We start from the raw sequence: 15376 nt of genomic DNA on the forward strand, positions 1-15376 counted from the left end.
TTTTATAGTTTTTCAAGAGTATACCTGACCAGCCTGACCAGGTGGTGGCGCAGTGGATAGAGCGTTGGACTGGGATGTGGAGGACCCAGGTTCGAGACCCTGAGGTCACCAGCTTGAGCGCGGGCTCATCTGGCTTGAGCAAAGCTCACCAGCTTGGACCCAAGGTACTAGCTTGAGCAAGGGGTTACTTGGTCTGCTGAAGGCCCACAGTCAGAGCACATATGAGAAAGCAATCAACAAACAACTAAGGTGTCGCAAAGAAAAACTAATGATTGATGTTTCTCATCTCTCTCCGTTCCTGTCTGTCTGTCCCTATCTATCCCTCTCTCTGACTCTCTCTCTGTAAAAAAAAAAAAAAAAAAAAAAGAGTACACCTGACCAGGTAATGGAGCAGTGGATAGAGCATTGACCTGGGGCACTGAGGATCCAGGTTCAAAACCTCGAGGTTAATGGCTTGAGCACAGGCTCATTCAGTTTGAGCTCTAGATTGCTGGCTTGAGCATGGGATTATCAATACAACCCCAAGGTCACTGGCTTGAGCATGGGTTCACTGGCTCAGCTGTAGCCCCCCGGTCAAGGCACATATGAGAAAACAATCAATGAACAACTAAAGTGCCACAATTTGAGCTGATGATTTTCATCTCTCTCTCTTGCTAAAAAAAAAAAAAAAAGTGTGCACACCTGAAATGCTAAATAAGAATGAACACTTATCTGCTTGTTACTACATACCACTATTGGTTCATGTTTACTAAGTGTTCTTCACATTCCAGGTACTATGCTAAGCCCTTTATATGGGTTTATATGAGAAGCAATCAATGAACAACTAAAGTGACACAACTACAAGTTGATGCTTCTCATTTCTCTCCCTTCCTGTCTGTGTCTTTGTATCTCTCAAAAAAAATAAATCTACTGAAGACTTTATGTGAGGCCCTATGCTAATCTCCAAAAATACATTGATAGGTCAATAAGGCAGGTGAGATATCTACCTACAACTAGCTTTCAATATACTGAGGAAATGATGAACGACAAGGGTAGTCAACCTTTTTATACCTACCACCCACTTTTGTATCTCTGTTAGTAGTAAAATTTTCTAACTGCCCATCGATTCCACAGTAATGATGATTTATAAAGTAGGGAAGTAACTTTACTTTATAAAATTTATAAAGCAGAGTTACAGCAAGTTAAAGCATATAATAATAATTATTTACCAAGTACTTTATGTCAGATTTTCGCTAAGTTTGGCAGAATAAGTCTTTATAAAACAACTTACTATAGTTAAATCTATCTTTTTATTTATACTTTGGTTGCTCCGCTAACGCCCACCATGAAAGCTGGAACGCCCACTAGTGGACGGTAGAGACCAGGTTGACTACCACTGATGAACAGTAACAAGCACAACTTAAAACCAACATAAGCAGAGATTCTGAGTGCTACTAAGATAATAGAGCAAGATGATGTGATTAAGGAAGGGCTGCTTTAACTAGGGTGGTCCAGAAAGGCTTGAGAGGGGCATTTGTGTTGAATAATAAATGATGAGAATGAGACAACCAAGAAATCAACTGAAGGAAGCAGATCTCAGATAGAGGAAACAGCAAGTACAAAGCCCTGCAGCGAGAATAAGTTTGGTGCGTTGAAAGACGGGAAATAAAGCCAGCAGGGCTTGAGAGTGGTGACAAAAGGGAGACTGGTAGAAAAGGCCTGAGAGGTCAGCTGAGGCCACCATGCAGGGCCTCCTTAGCTAAATAAAGATCTTAGGTTTCATTTTAAGTATGATAAGCCTCTAAATATTTTACGCAGGGTAATGACATGATCTGGTTTACAACTGAGCCAGCTGTATGGGTCCATTTTCTTTATTAGCACCACCAGGCTGATGAGCTTTTCAGGGGCTATGAAGAAGTTGGGACTGGGGATAAAGGAAAAAAGTTCCACAATGCAAAAAGAAAACTGCAAAGTTGGAATGAATAGATATTTAATTAAACATCTAGAAAATGTAATATTATAGCAACTTCATTCATCATTAAATTTAGTATTCAAAAACAATCGAGTTACATTTGGAAATAATTTGAACATTAGATTTTGAGTCACAAAAATTCCAAGGAAGCCCAATGACTGCCAAGGTGTAGATACAAAAATATATCTATTTAAAAAAAAAAAAATATATATATATATCTATAATTATGAAACCTTAAGATTTTAGGTTCTGGCCAGGTGGCTCAGTAGATAGAGCATTGTCCTAGAGTGCTGAGGTTGAGGGTTCAATCCCCAGTCAGGGCACATATGTGAAACAATCAATGAGTGCAAAACTGACTGGAACAACTAAATGGCTCCCCCTGCCCCAAGATCAATGTAAAAATTTTAAAAAAGAAACTCTAGGGCCTGACCAGGCAGTGGCGCAGTGGATAGAGCGTCGGACTGGGATGCGAAGGACCCAGGTTCGAGACCCCTAGGTTGCCAGCTTGAGCACGAACTCATCTGGTTTGAGCAAAAGCCCACCAGCTTGAACCCAAGGTCGCTGGCTCCAGCAAGGGGTTACTCGGTCTGCTGAAGGCCCACGGTCAAGGCATATATGAGAAAGCAATCAATGAACAACCAAGGTGTTGCAACGCGCAATGAAAAACTAATGATTGATGCTTCTCATCTCTCTCCGTTCCTGTCTGTCTGTCCTTGTCTATCCTTCTCTCTGACTCACTCTCTGTCTCTGTAAAATAAATAAATAAATAAATAAATAAATAAATAAATAAATAAATAAATAAAAGAAACTCTAGGGAAGCCACAAAGGTGGCTGGATAAAAAATGCTAGTGGCGGCCTGACCTGTGGTGGCGCAGTGGATAAAGCATCAACCTGGAAACACTGAGGTTGCCGGTTCAAAACCCTGGGCTTGCCTGGTCAAGGCACATATGGGAGTTGATGCTTCCTGCTCCTCCCCCCTTCTCTCTCTCTCTCTCTCCCCTCTCTATAATGAATAAATAAAATATAAAACAAAACAAAACAAAAATGCTAGTGGCTTGGATCAGTGCTATTCAGGCTTACACTCTGTATAAACATTGCCCAGGAACCCTTGGAAAAGCTTTCCTGAGGATAGGACATTTAAACAGAGAGACTTCAGGCCCTAGCCAGTTGGCTCAGTGGTACAGCGTCGGCCTAGCGTCCATGAGTCCCGGGTTCGATTCCCAGCCAGGGCACACAGGAGAAGCGCCCATCTGCTTCTCCACCCCTCCCCCTCTCCTTCCTCTCTGTCTCTCTCTTCCCCTCCTGCAGCCAAGGCTCCATTGGAGCAAAGTTGGCTCCAGCGCTGAGGATGGCTCCATGGCCTCTGCCTCAGGCACTAGAATGGCCCTGGTTGCAACAGAGCAATGCCCCAGATGGGCAGAGCATCGCCCCCTGGTGGGCATGCCGGGTGGATCCCGGCTGGGCGCATGCGGGAGTCTGTCTGACTGCCTCCCCATTTCCAACTTCAGAAAAATACAAAAATAAATACATAAATAAATAAACAGAGAGACTTCAGTGACAAGAAGGTACCAGCCATCCCAACAACTGGAAGAGAGTCTAGGTAGAGGTAGAGGGTCATGTTATATATATATATATATATATATATATATATATATATTTTTTTTTTTTTTTTTTTTTTTTTTTTTGCGTATTTCTGAAGCTGGAAACAGGGAGAGATAGTCAGACAGACTCCCGCATGCGCCCGACCGGGATCCACCCAGCACGCCCACCATGGGGCGACGCTCTGCCCACCAGGGGGCGATGCTCTGCCCATCCTGGGCGTCGCCATGTTGCGACCAGAGCCACTCTGGCGCCTGGGGCAGAGGCCACAGAGCCATCCCCAGCGCCCGGGCCATCTTTGCTCCAATGGAGCCTTGGCTGCGGGAGGGGAAGAGAGAGACAGAGAGGAAAGCGCGGCGGAGGGGTGGAGAAGCAAATGGGCGCTTCTCCTGTGTGCCCTGGCCGGGAATCGAACCCGGGTCCTCCGCACGCTAGGCCGACGCTCTACCGCTGAGCCAACCGGCCAGGGCATGTTATATATTTTTTAAATTTTTATTTATTCATTTTAGAGAGAAGAAAGAGAGAGAGAAAGGGGGAAGGGGCAGGAAGCATCTACTCTCATATGTGCCTTGACCAGGCAAGCCCAGGGTTTTGAACTGGAGACCTCAGCATTCCAGGTTGACACTTTATCCAGTGTGCCACCACAGGCCAGGCCAGCCATGCCATATATATATTTTTTAATATTTTATTTATTGATTTTTAGAGAGAGGGGAGAGAGAGAGAGAAGGGAGAGGAGCAGGAAGCATCAACTCCCATATGTGCCTTGACCAGGCAAGCCCAGGGTTTCGAACCGGCAACCTCAGTGCTCCAGGTCGACGCTTTGTCCACTGCACCACCACAGGTCAGGCCCCATGCCATATTTTTAAGGAACAAAGAGAGAGTCAATTTAGCTGGACTGAAGTTGGGGCTTGTGGGTTGCAGGAAACAAAGCATGTAGAGTCTTAAAAGATAATACAGTAGTACCCCCTTGCCAGAGGAGGATATAAATGTTCCAAGACCCCCAGTGGATGCCTAAAACTGAATAGTACCAAACCCTGTATGTACTGTTTTTCCTATACAATCCCAATTCCCAATTGGGTCTTCTTCCCCTGTCCCCTCTCCCCTCTCCCCTGTCCCCTGACCCCTGTCCCCTCTCCCCTTTCTCAACTCAGCCAATCACCTCTCACAAAATCTGCTTTATCCCCTCCCCATTCCCACCTGCCAATCACCGCGGACTCGAGCGCCTCCCTCTCGCCCTCTTAAGTGAGCGCCGCGCGCCACCACTTGGCAGTTGGCAGCGCTGCTACGGGTGGGATACGTCTCCCGGCTGAGCTAGGAGGAGGGCGGGCCACGCCGGTACGAGAACCCTCGGGATTGGCTGACAGGAGCCCTGCGTCCTGACTCCGCCTACCCGGCCTTTGATAGCAGAGTCTGAGACGCCGGGGATTGGTTCCCACTGCCCGAGCACAGCTCGGCGAGGGAGCTCTGTGGATTCGTCCGGGGAGTCTCGGCGCGCACCGCCCGGCGCTCCAGGATTGGATAAAGGCGTGCTACGCCATCAGGGAACTTTTACGATGATTGGTCGAAGGGTGTGGTCGGCTATTTGAAGGAGGCGCGCAGACAGTATACGCACATCAGTCCGCGGACAGAAGTAGTAGGAGATTCTGTGGACAACGCTGTCCCGCTGACCTTTGCAGGGCCCAAACGTGGGCTTTGCCCTAGCTTCGGCTTCAGCCGCGGCCCGGCGAGGCGATGGCCAAAGTGTCAGTACTGAACGTGACGGTGCTGGAGAATCCGAGTCCTTTCTACAACCCCTTCCGGTTCGAGATCAGCTTCGAGTGCAATGAGGCTCTGGCGGACGGTGAGGCTGGGCGTGTGTGGACATTCCCTTAACCCCACTCCCACCCTGGTCTCCTGGTCGGTCTGACTTTCCCGTAGGGATTCTCGGGGCCAAGTCGACTTCCCCTGTGACGACCCCACGCACCCAAATCACGATCTGTCGCCCCACCCCGCCAGCCCCAATCTCCGCGTGGAGGCTACCTCCCACCTCCACCCCAAGGCCAACCTGACCCGAAGATACCCCCGTTTCCCAAGGTGGAGACCTCATCATCCCCACACTTTTTCTTGGGGAGCTCCTGAGTTTTATATGTAGAGACCTTCTCTGCCGCTATTGAACTTACGGAGCCCCTCAGCCACCCTATTTACTATTTCTGTATAGGAAAATTTCTATATTAACATTACAGCCACTCAGTCCTCTCCATCCTTCCCCTCTGCTCTAGTGAGACACCTCAATTTTTTCCTTCCCCAGCCTCCCATTGCCTCTATGGGAACCTTAGCCTCCTCCCCCAGTTTCCCTGTGGAGGTGTCTCTCCCAGTCTCCCTCCCAGCTTTCCCAGTCGAATCCTCCTATCACCCTTTTATCCTGTGAAGAAAGACCCTCTGTGTGGCAAGACTTCACTCAGCCCCATCTCCCAGTTGGTCTCCCAATAATCCCCTTTTCATCTTGCTATTTAAACAATCCCACCCATTTCTTTTTTTTTCTACCCCAAAGCACATACCCTGGAACCTGGCTTTCCTCCTTAACTTGGCTCCAGCCCTCTACTCTTGAGCTCCACCTGGGAAGGCATGGCCTGGCTTCCAGCTCCAGTCTTTGAAGATAACTTGGTCTCCCCCACCACTCCCGTTCTTCCCTCTTCCCTAACTTTGGTCTTTGATTAACACAAATCTGAAGAATGGGCTAGCCAGACAAGCATTAGCCAGTTATTAGTTTGCCCACCAGGTTCCAGCTGATCTACAGCCCAGTTCTTCCAGCACTTTTGATGGTCTGAGCTAGTCTGAAGGGTAGGAGGGCTGAGCCACGTTGCTAGTCAACTTCAAACAATCAACTGGGAGGTCACAGTCTTTGGGCATCTTTTCCAAGGTGCTTTTCACAGAGGTACTTATTCATCTGTGTAATGATGACATGGCTCTCATCTCACAGGTGAGAAGGTGGTAGCTACAAAGAGTGAAAGACCTTTCGAGGAAAGGTCTATAACAGTGGTTGTCAACCTTCTAATGCCGTGACCCTGCAATACAGTTCCTCATGTTGTGGTGACCCCAAACCAAAAAATAATTTTGATGTATACTTCATAACTGTAATTTTGCTACAGTTATGATTTGGAATGTAAATACCTGATATACATTATGTATTCTCATTGCTACAAATCAAACATAATTTAAACATAGTGATTAATCACAAAAACCATATTTAATTATGTATTGAGAAATATTTATTACTAATGGATCTCCTTACCTAGTGTATTGGGGCTACCATTCCGTAAATAGCTGCTTAACTAATGGATCTGTTTTTTCCAGATTAGTGGCAAGTTTTCTATATAGAACAGTGTGAACTACATCATAGGATACACTGCAGTTTCTGCACAGCATGGTATCTTTCAGGGCTCTTTCACACTATAAAGCAGCGGTTTCTGCGGTGGAATCCACATCTCATTTACTTCAATGGGAGACCCGTGGATTCCGCAGAAGAGAGATCCCCTGTACGGCAGAAATGCAGTTCCGACACATTTCTTCCTCTCCTATTCAAGCCAATGGTAGGCCGCAGCAGATTCCGCTCAAATGTAGAGCGTGTTGCTTAATTTTTTCCACACTAGAACTTTTCCTAGAGCAGAAAAATTCCAAAGGTGGAATCTGCCACCTCCAATAGGCTTCTATAGGAGGCAGATCTTTTACACTGCAGAATCCGCACAGCAGATTCCTCAGTGTGAGGCCTCTTTCACTCTATTGGGGTGGCGGATTCCACCTTTGGAATTTTTCTGCTCTAGGAAAAGTTCTAGCGTGGAAAAAATTAATCAACATGCTCTACATTTGAGCGGAATCTGCTGCGGCCTCCCATTGACTTGAATAGGAGAGGAAGAAATGTGTTGGGAACTGTCATTTCTCCGCCTCTTATTGAAATCAGAAGGAGGCTGCGGCTGATTATGTAGTAACCCGAGGTTCTCGGGAGCTCTCTTCCACAAAATCCGCAGCACTTCCAAATGAAATAATAGGAGGCGGATTCAATGCCGGAAACCGCTGATTTCAGCAGTATCCTCATTCAGAATATGGGAAAATAGTGGGAGATATGGGAGATAATTATACATTGGGGAACTGTGTGAACTACATCTTATAGTGGTCTCTTATAGTATAAGACCGATGTAGTTCACACTGTGTTAATGTATGGTGCTTTGTGTAAGTGTAAGCTGCTTTGTGTACTGTGTAATGATTGCATAAAGCACCTTACACTTACACAGTATTGTGTGTATGGTGTGTGTACTGTTTTTACATTATTAACCTTTTTTACACCAGCAGGCTGTCTCGCAGGCTCTCTTGGCTCTCCGCCTCTTGCCTCTCCGCCTCCGGCGCTTGCTGCACCCGCCCACTGATAACGTCAGCAAGCACCGGACACACGTAATACGCTGCTATGGACTATAGCCTCCAGGGGTTTCCAAACTTTTTACACAGGGGGCCAGTTCACTGTCCCTCAGATCATTGGAGGGCTGCCAAATACAGTGGTCCTCTCACTGACCACCAATGAAAGAGGTGCCCCTTCCAGAAATGCAGTGGGGGCTGGATAAATGGCCTCAGGGGGCGCATTGTGGCCCGCCGGCCGTAGTTTGGGGACGCCTGCCGGTTCTCCCTCCCTTCCCCCGCCCCTTAGGCCCGGGAGGGATGATGCAATCACGTCTGCACATGATGCACATGACCGCAGGCATTCAGTTTGGAACACACGTCCATGACCCATGACGGCGTGCGTTCAAGCTGAATAGCGCTGCTGCAGATGGTAGTGCGGCTTCTCAGCGGCTAAAGCCATCGGAAATATGTATTTTCCGATGGCTTTAGGCGACCCCTGTGTTTTGGTCGTTCGACCCCCACTGAGGTCACAACCCACAGGTTGAGAACCGCTGGACTATAAGAATAAAAAAAATCTAAGGTTGCTCAGGGAGTCTTGGCACCACTTTCAGGAGGAAGTACCTCTGTTTTTTTTGGTTTTTTTGGTTTTTTTTTTTTTTTTTTTCATTTTTCTGAAGCTGGAAACAGGGAGAGACAGTCAGACAGACTCCCGCATGCGCCCGACCGGGATCCACCCAGCACGCCCTCTGGGGCGTCACCATGTTGCGACCAGAGCCACTCTAGCGCCTGAGGCAGAGGCCACAGAGCCATGCCCAGCGCCCCGGCCATCTTTGCTCCAATGGAGCCTTGGCTGCGGGAGGGGAAGAGAGATACAGAGAGGAAAGCGCGGCGGAGGGGTGGAGAAGCAAATGGGCGCTTCTCCTGTGTGCCCTGGCCGGGAATCGAACCCGGGTCCTCCGCACGCCAGGCCGACGCTCTACCGCTGAGCCAACCGGCCAGGGCGAAGTACCTCTGTTTTATTGCACTTCACAGATGTTGCGTTTTTTTAGAAATTAAAGGCAAGACCCTCACCAGCAAAAAAGATCACTATTCACTTTATTGTGGTCTGGAACCAAACCTACAGTATCTCTGAGGTATGCCTGAGCTCCATCAGATTACTTCTTCGCATGGTGGTTAAAAAGAGAAGAGTCAGCAGCTGAGGATATAGAGATCAGTACAGCCCGGTGTACAACTAGCACCTCTAGGTGGTAGCTGAGTAATTTGCTTGCAAAATCAGCCACTTGGGTTAGTTTAGGGTTGATACAATTAGAAATGTTTGTGTGCTTGGGCTGGATGAATAGATCAGTCGCTCCCTGGTTTCTCTTTTTAAATTACGGAGTCTACTTGTGGCTAACTATAGAATAAGTAGTTAAATTCTTCCTGAAACAAGGGAAGGTGTAAATAATTTAAATGTAGAATGTATGGAATGAGATGTAATGTTAAAGCCAAGAAGAGATGTAAGGAGCTAACAGGGTAAGGGATTCAAGGCTCCCAAATGGCAGGAGATCAGGTTTCAATCAGCCTTTTAGTGCTCCTTGCATTTAAAACTGGTTGTGTGATAATTATCTAGTATTTTTGTTCATAGTAAACCTCTACCCTGTTACTTTACTAATTTGTTTATAGAATCAAAAGAGAGGTCCATAGTCAACCTGCTGGTCATTATATTTTAATAGAAATAGAATAACTTCTCCAAGGTCACATTGTTGGTAGAATTATTGACACTAGGGGTTGTTCTGAGTTCTGAGTCCAGGGTTCTCTATCTTTGCCAAAAACTGAGAAAGAAAGGATGCTTCCTCTGTTTTATTTTATTGTTTTGTTGTTGTTGTTTTTAAGTGAGAGGAGGAGAGATAGACTAACTCCTGCAGGCACCCTGGGATCCACCCTGCAACCTGAAGCCGATGCTGGGACCAGCTGAGCTATCCTCAGCTATCCTCGAACCAGTCGAGCCACTGGCTTCAAGAGGGTAGGGATGGGGAGGGGGAAAGAAGCAGATGGTTGCTTCTCCTGTGTGTCCTGACCAGGAATTGAACCCGGGACACCTGCATGCTGAGCTGGCACTCTCTCCACTGAGCAAACTGACCAGAGCCGCTTCCTCTGTTTTGGAAGTAGAACATAAATAAAACTGATCATAGGATTTATTTCCATATCTAGATTCTCAAAAGAGAGTGAAGGGGGTACTATTATTAATTATACCCCGACAGTAAAGCATTTTCTCAGAGAAACTGAAGTTGGAGAGCAAATTCTGGTCTGGAAACCTAGACTCTGGTTCTTCCCCTCAGGGCTCTCCAACTCGAACCTCTCAACTTGCTTTCTGCCTCTTCCCACAGAGCAGAGAATTTGATTCCTGCCTGTCTCCCAAAAGATGAAGTGGGCCTGGCCTTAGAAGTCTCAGATCCTAAAGAAATATCAGTCTTATTACCTCAACACTTGCAACTGCATATCTGACAAGACACCTAAACACCAGTCAGCTGACCTTGTTTCCTAACTGCTCCAAGACCCTTTTGCTCCCTTTTCTCCTCAGCATTTGGAAATAGACGCTTCCAAAATATGGGTCCGCATTTAACACATTAGGTTTGTTTCCTACCCATCCACCCATTTAGTTAAATTCAGTAGGCACTGCTTGAATAAGTCATGGGCCAACTGTTCTGACCTACAGCTGTGGTCAGGTGAAGGTTCATCTGTATAATTATGAACAAAGATGAACTGATAAACAGAAAGAGGCCTACTAGGTAAGTGTTTTTAAAAGGCAGGAAGCAGGTTCCTTAGCTAGTTCAACTGCAGCATCTTACAGTATCTTACATGCTTTCATCATACTGTTGGTTTTGGTTTTGTTTTCATTCATAGTGGAAAAGCATCTTGTGCAGTGGTTATATCATAAAATCAAGGTATAAAGACAAAATGTAATGTCCTCAGGTTACCTTTGAAATTGCCGCAAAGGTTAGCTACACATATTACATATATATAATTGTGTCCTGTATTCCATAGGCGTGAGTTTGTGCTTTATTGGTAACTGATATTATGTATCTAATTCTAAAGAGGGGTTGTACTGAAAGACTGAAGTCACTTAAGTATGCTTGAGCTTAAAACACTTCAACTTTAAGACAATTCCAATTTGTAGGTCCTTATATTTTGTCTTCCATAGATGATTTATCAGCTCCTCGAACTCTCAGGTCAGTATTTCTCTGATCATCTGTTAACTCTCTGGTTAATTTCTCCAGCATTGAGGAATCCACTGCAGCCCATTTGCCTGGCCACCCATCCAGTGTGTGTTTCTCTTCCTGTCAGCACCCACACAGTCTTTGTTTAGGTTTTGCTAACAGTATTGAACATCAGCGGCTGTGCTGTGGCTCAAGTTTGCTCTATTTCAGTCTCCTTTTTATCTCTCCCTACCCAGCACATTAGTTAGGTGCACACATATGTCATACCAATTGGTGATGGGGGAGAGGCTAGAAGGAAAGATACTAAAATCTTGACCTGTATGAAAAAGATGAGAACAGCTAGCTGGTTTTCTGTTTGTTGCAAACGTTATGTCTAGTCATATCACTACTTGTAACAAAAATAAATCCATAAACTTAATCCTCCCTGAAGATAATAAGAGACTAGAGTTTGAACCCCAGTGAGCCCAGGGCTCACTATCTCACAGACTTGCTAGGATCCCTGAGTAAGCCTTGGGGAAACTGCAAAGGAATAGGAAGCCAGTGTATCAAGGAAGAACTTGGGGCTCAGGTGACCAGCCTCTGTAGTTGTGGCCCAGCATAAGTGTGCTTCCAAAGTTGTATGCACTTGCATGACACTGGACCAAGGAACAGGACAGCTTCCAAGAGCATTTGCTTCCTGTGAATATCACAGCTTGTGAAACACACCCCAGTTGCTGGAGTGGTGGGTTGTGTAATTTCAGAGAACCTAAAATAAGTTTCAGGTCTCCTGCCAAGCTTCCCTGTACTAACGTGACCTTGCCCCTGATACACTTGGACCTCTTGCAAGAAGCAGCAGTCCCTGGGAATTTCCTGTGATTGGTGGGTAGGGTCTCCTTAAGCACTTTTCCTTTCATCTTACCAGAACATACTCAGGGATGGGGTCCCCCCTAGTGGATGGGTTGTAAGAGAATTGGGGTTAAAAGGATCACCATATGATGCCACATTCGTTGATTGAGTCATCAGTTGCCCCATGACTGTAAACGAGTATGACTTGGTACCAGATCTGGAAGACTTGGAGACTGGCTGACTCCCACAGCAGCCTTGTCTTCTCCTTCCTACCGGCTAAGTCTCCTGCTGGATTGGAATCTGTTGCCCTGCCCCAGTTGTCGAGGGATCTACTCAGTTTGGTGGCACCAGTCCCTGTGTGTGAAAGAGGATGCTGCTTCCTATCCTAGCACCCAGTGGGCAGGGCCCTGAAATGGCCCAACTCCTGCTGTTCCCTCTTTGGCATTCCTCTGTCACGTGGGTCTTAATTCAGCCTCTGCCATACGGTTTGTTCTCAGGCTCTGAAAGGCCCAAGTTTTCCTGGGGGTGCAGTGTCAAGGTCGGTTGGCAAACCTAGGCCCACGGGAGAAAGTTCCCACTCCCACTGGAAGTAAGAGCTTCCTGTCTGCCCCATTGTTCAGGACTACAGTTCCTGGCACTTAGTGCCCAAGGGATGTCAGGTGTTGTTGAGAATAAGGATTTTTCACTGTATTAAGGATCTGTCCAAAATTAGCACAAAAAGAACCTTTCCCTGCCTTCTTGCTGTCGAGTTATTTCAATTCCTTAACACCTATGTCCTTGCAGACCTGGAGTGGAAGATCATTTATGTCGGCTCAGCTGAGAGTGAGGAATTTGATCAAATCCTAGATTCAGTGCTGGTTGGCCCTGTCCCAGCAGGGAGACACATGTTCATTTTTCAGGTAAGAGAGAAGACCTTAGGCATTGACACCTAGAAACATTGTACCCAAAAGCATACAGCATGGTTTAGTGGTCAAAACTTCAGGTTCAAATCCTTGCTCTGCTCTCAAGAACTGTCTGACCTTTTAAAGGTACTTCAAACACCTCCGTTCCAGACCAGTCAAGTCCCACGTCCTAAACCCCTGAGGTCAATGGCTTGAGCACAGGCTCGTCTGGCTCGGCCCCACCCCTTGTCAAGACACATACGAGAAGCAATCAATGAACAATTAAAGTGACACAACTACAAGTGGATGTTTCTAGCTTTCAGAAAAAAAAAACAAAAATACCTCTCTACGTTCCACCTCTCCTGGCTATTATGTTGAGCCACTGGTGCACAGTTGATCTTCACTATTCACAGGAGTTATATTGTGTAAAGCAGCTGTGAACAGTGAATTAATGAATACTGAACCATGGCCCCATAGGAAATCAGGGTTAGGTTCCTGTGTGTCACATTTCTGTCAACTAATCAATATATAACCCTTTTTTAGGTGTGTTTAAAATAACCTCATTTAGTATTATTGATCTATTAACACCGAATTCAGAACAGTAGGCGCTAAAGCCCAGGATGTGTTTCCCCTAGGCCGATGCCCCCAACCCATCCCTCATCCCTGAGAGTGATGCCATTGGTGTGACTGTTGTCCTAATCACCTGCACCTACCATGGACAGGAGTTCATCCGCGTGGGCTACTATGTCAACAACGAGTACCCTGACCCAGAGCTACGGGAGAACCCGCCCCCAAAGCCAGATTTCTCTCAGGTGGGGGTCTCTTTACACTTCCTGCTATATACCAGCTGGCTCCTTTGCATTTGGAGGGAGTTGAGTTTGGAAGCCAAGGTCACTTAAAGTTTTCTAGTGCTCAGCTCTGGCAGTGCTGGGCTAGAACAGAAGAGAGGTCTTTGTCTCTCAGAAGCACACTTTGAACAGTATTAAGATTAGATAGGTTCTGGCCCTAAATCCTGGTGCACAGGCATTCCCTGGAATCCCACACATATTGTTGGTGATAAAATAAACAAGGTCTGCTTTTCATGGGCCTGAGGTAGGGGATTAGGGGTTCCCTGGCTTTGTGGGAGTAATGAGAGGGCATATTGACAAATTGATGTTCCTCTTCCTGCCTCAGCTCCAACGGAACATCTTGGCCTCGAATCCCCGGGTGACCCGTTTCCACATCAACTGGGACAACAACACAGACAGGCTAGAGGCGATAGAGAACCAGGACCCTGTCCTAAGCTGCAGTCTCCCCATCAACTGCACCCCTGTCAAGGGCTTGGGGCTCCCTAGCTGCATCCCTGGCCTCCTCCCTGAGAACTCCATGGACTGCATCTAACTGCGGGACTCCAGGCCCTACCTGGGCCAAGCCAGGACTACGGCCAGTCTTCCAACACATCTGGAGGGGGCAGTCGGGCTTACCGGAGTGTCATGTGGGCGATATCTGGAAGACTTGGTGCCGTCAACTACATTCAAGCCTGTCAAAGTTGTCCCCAAGGAAAGAACAGGCCTCAAGTCTTTCTCAGCCTAAAGGATTATCTTACCTTTACTGCCCAGACCTATAAAAAGCGGATACTTCAGTTTTTAATTCTCTTTAATTTGTGTCCTTTCTTCCACACACAGGCCATTGTGTCACCATGCTCTCATATAAGTACCATTGACCTAGGGCTCTTCCCACAGACCACCCTGGCCTTGAGACTTTCTTGGTCAATGGCTGGCAAGGTTCTGGCCTTGTTGGGCTGAAGACTCTGTCATTGCTTTCCCTTCCCAAACATCTAAGTAGATCCACCCAGCTTCCTGGGGTCACAAGGAATCGGGATGCTTTTTAGGTCTTTCAATCCAATAGCCCCTGGAAAACTTCCCAAAAGTGTGATCAGCAGGATGCTGAGGAATGGTTGTTGACTCTTCTCTCAGTCACAACCACCTTCTAATTACCTAACTGGATCTGGATTTCCCTGGAGGCTGCCACTGTGGGGAGATGGCATGTTGGAGTGACCTGCCATGCTCTGTCTCAGTGTCGGCCCCTCTGCCTCTGGTTGCCTTGATCAGCTAGGACCTCATGCGCTCATAGGGTACAAAGTGGTTGTAGGCATGGGAAGCAGCAGGGACCCTGAAAACCTCCCTCTCCCTGCCATGCTCTCTAAAATGATCCCCATCCCCTCGCTGCTATGTGGATGCTATTGTGATTACAGTTTGTATATTAAAGGGTTTTATATTAAATATGTTTGGTTGGTCTAAAAGTGCATTTCATCTAGACTTGCTGGTTTTGTCTTGGATGGGCTGAGGCAGCTTTGTCTATCTTTTCTTGGGACATAGGGTAGGGGTTCTCTTGCCCCAGCTAGTAGATTGACTTTCCCTTTTCTCTTTGCTCAGCTTCTTGCTCTAGTCTTAACTGGTGGTACAGTTGTAATCCAGACTGAGATTCAAGAAAAGCTTTTCATTTGTTGAAACTTAAGCAACGAAGTTAATAGAGCATAACCAGAGATTTATTTCAGATGTTGACCTTGACCCACA

General features: G+C 46.7%; 1 protein-coding gene across 1 annotated transcript; it reads left to right on the forward strand.

Annotated features, from left to right (window-relative positions):
* Positions 1-5148: 5148 nt before the first annotated feature.
* On the forward strand, positions 5149-14445 carry ASF1B (anti-silencing function 1B histone chaperone). The gene is made up of 4 exons (XM_066361039.1): positions 5149-5390; positions 12724-12839; positions 13457-13633; positions 13995-14445. The coding sequence occupies exons 1-4, from the start codon at positions 5282-5284 to the stop codon at positions 14199-14201; spliced, it is 609 nt and encodes a 202-aa protein (XP_066217136.1). The 5' UTR covers positions 5149-5281; the 3' UTR covers positions 14202-14445.
* The last annotated feature ends 931 nt before the right edge of the window (positions 14446-15376 follow it).

Source organism: Saccopteryx leptura, chromosome 1 (assembly GCF_036850995.1).
Source record: "Saccopteryx leptura isolate mSacLep1 chromosome 1, mSacLep1_pri_phased_curated, whole genome shotgun sequence".
Taxonomy (NCBI): Eukaryota; Metazoa; Chordata; class Mammalia; order Chiroptera; family Emballonuridae; genus Saccopteryx; species Saccopteryx leptura.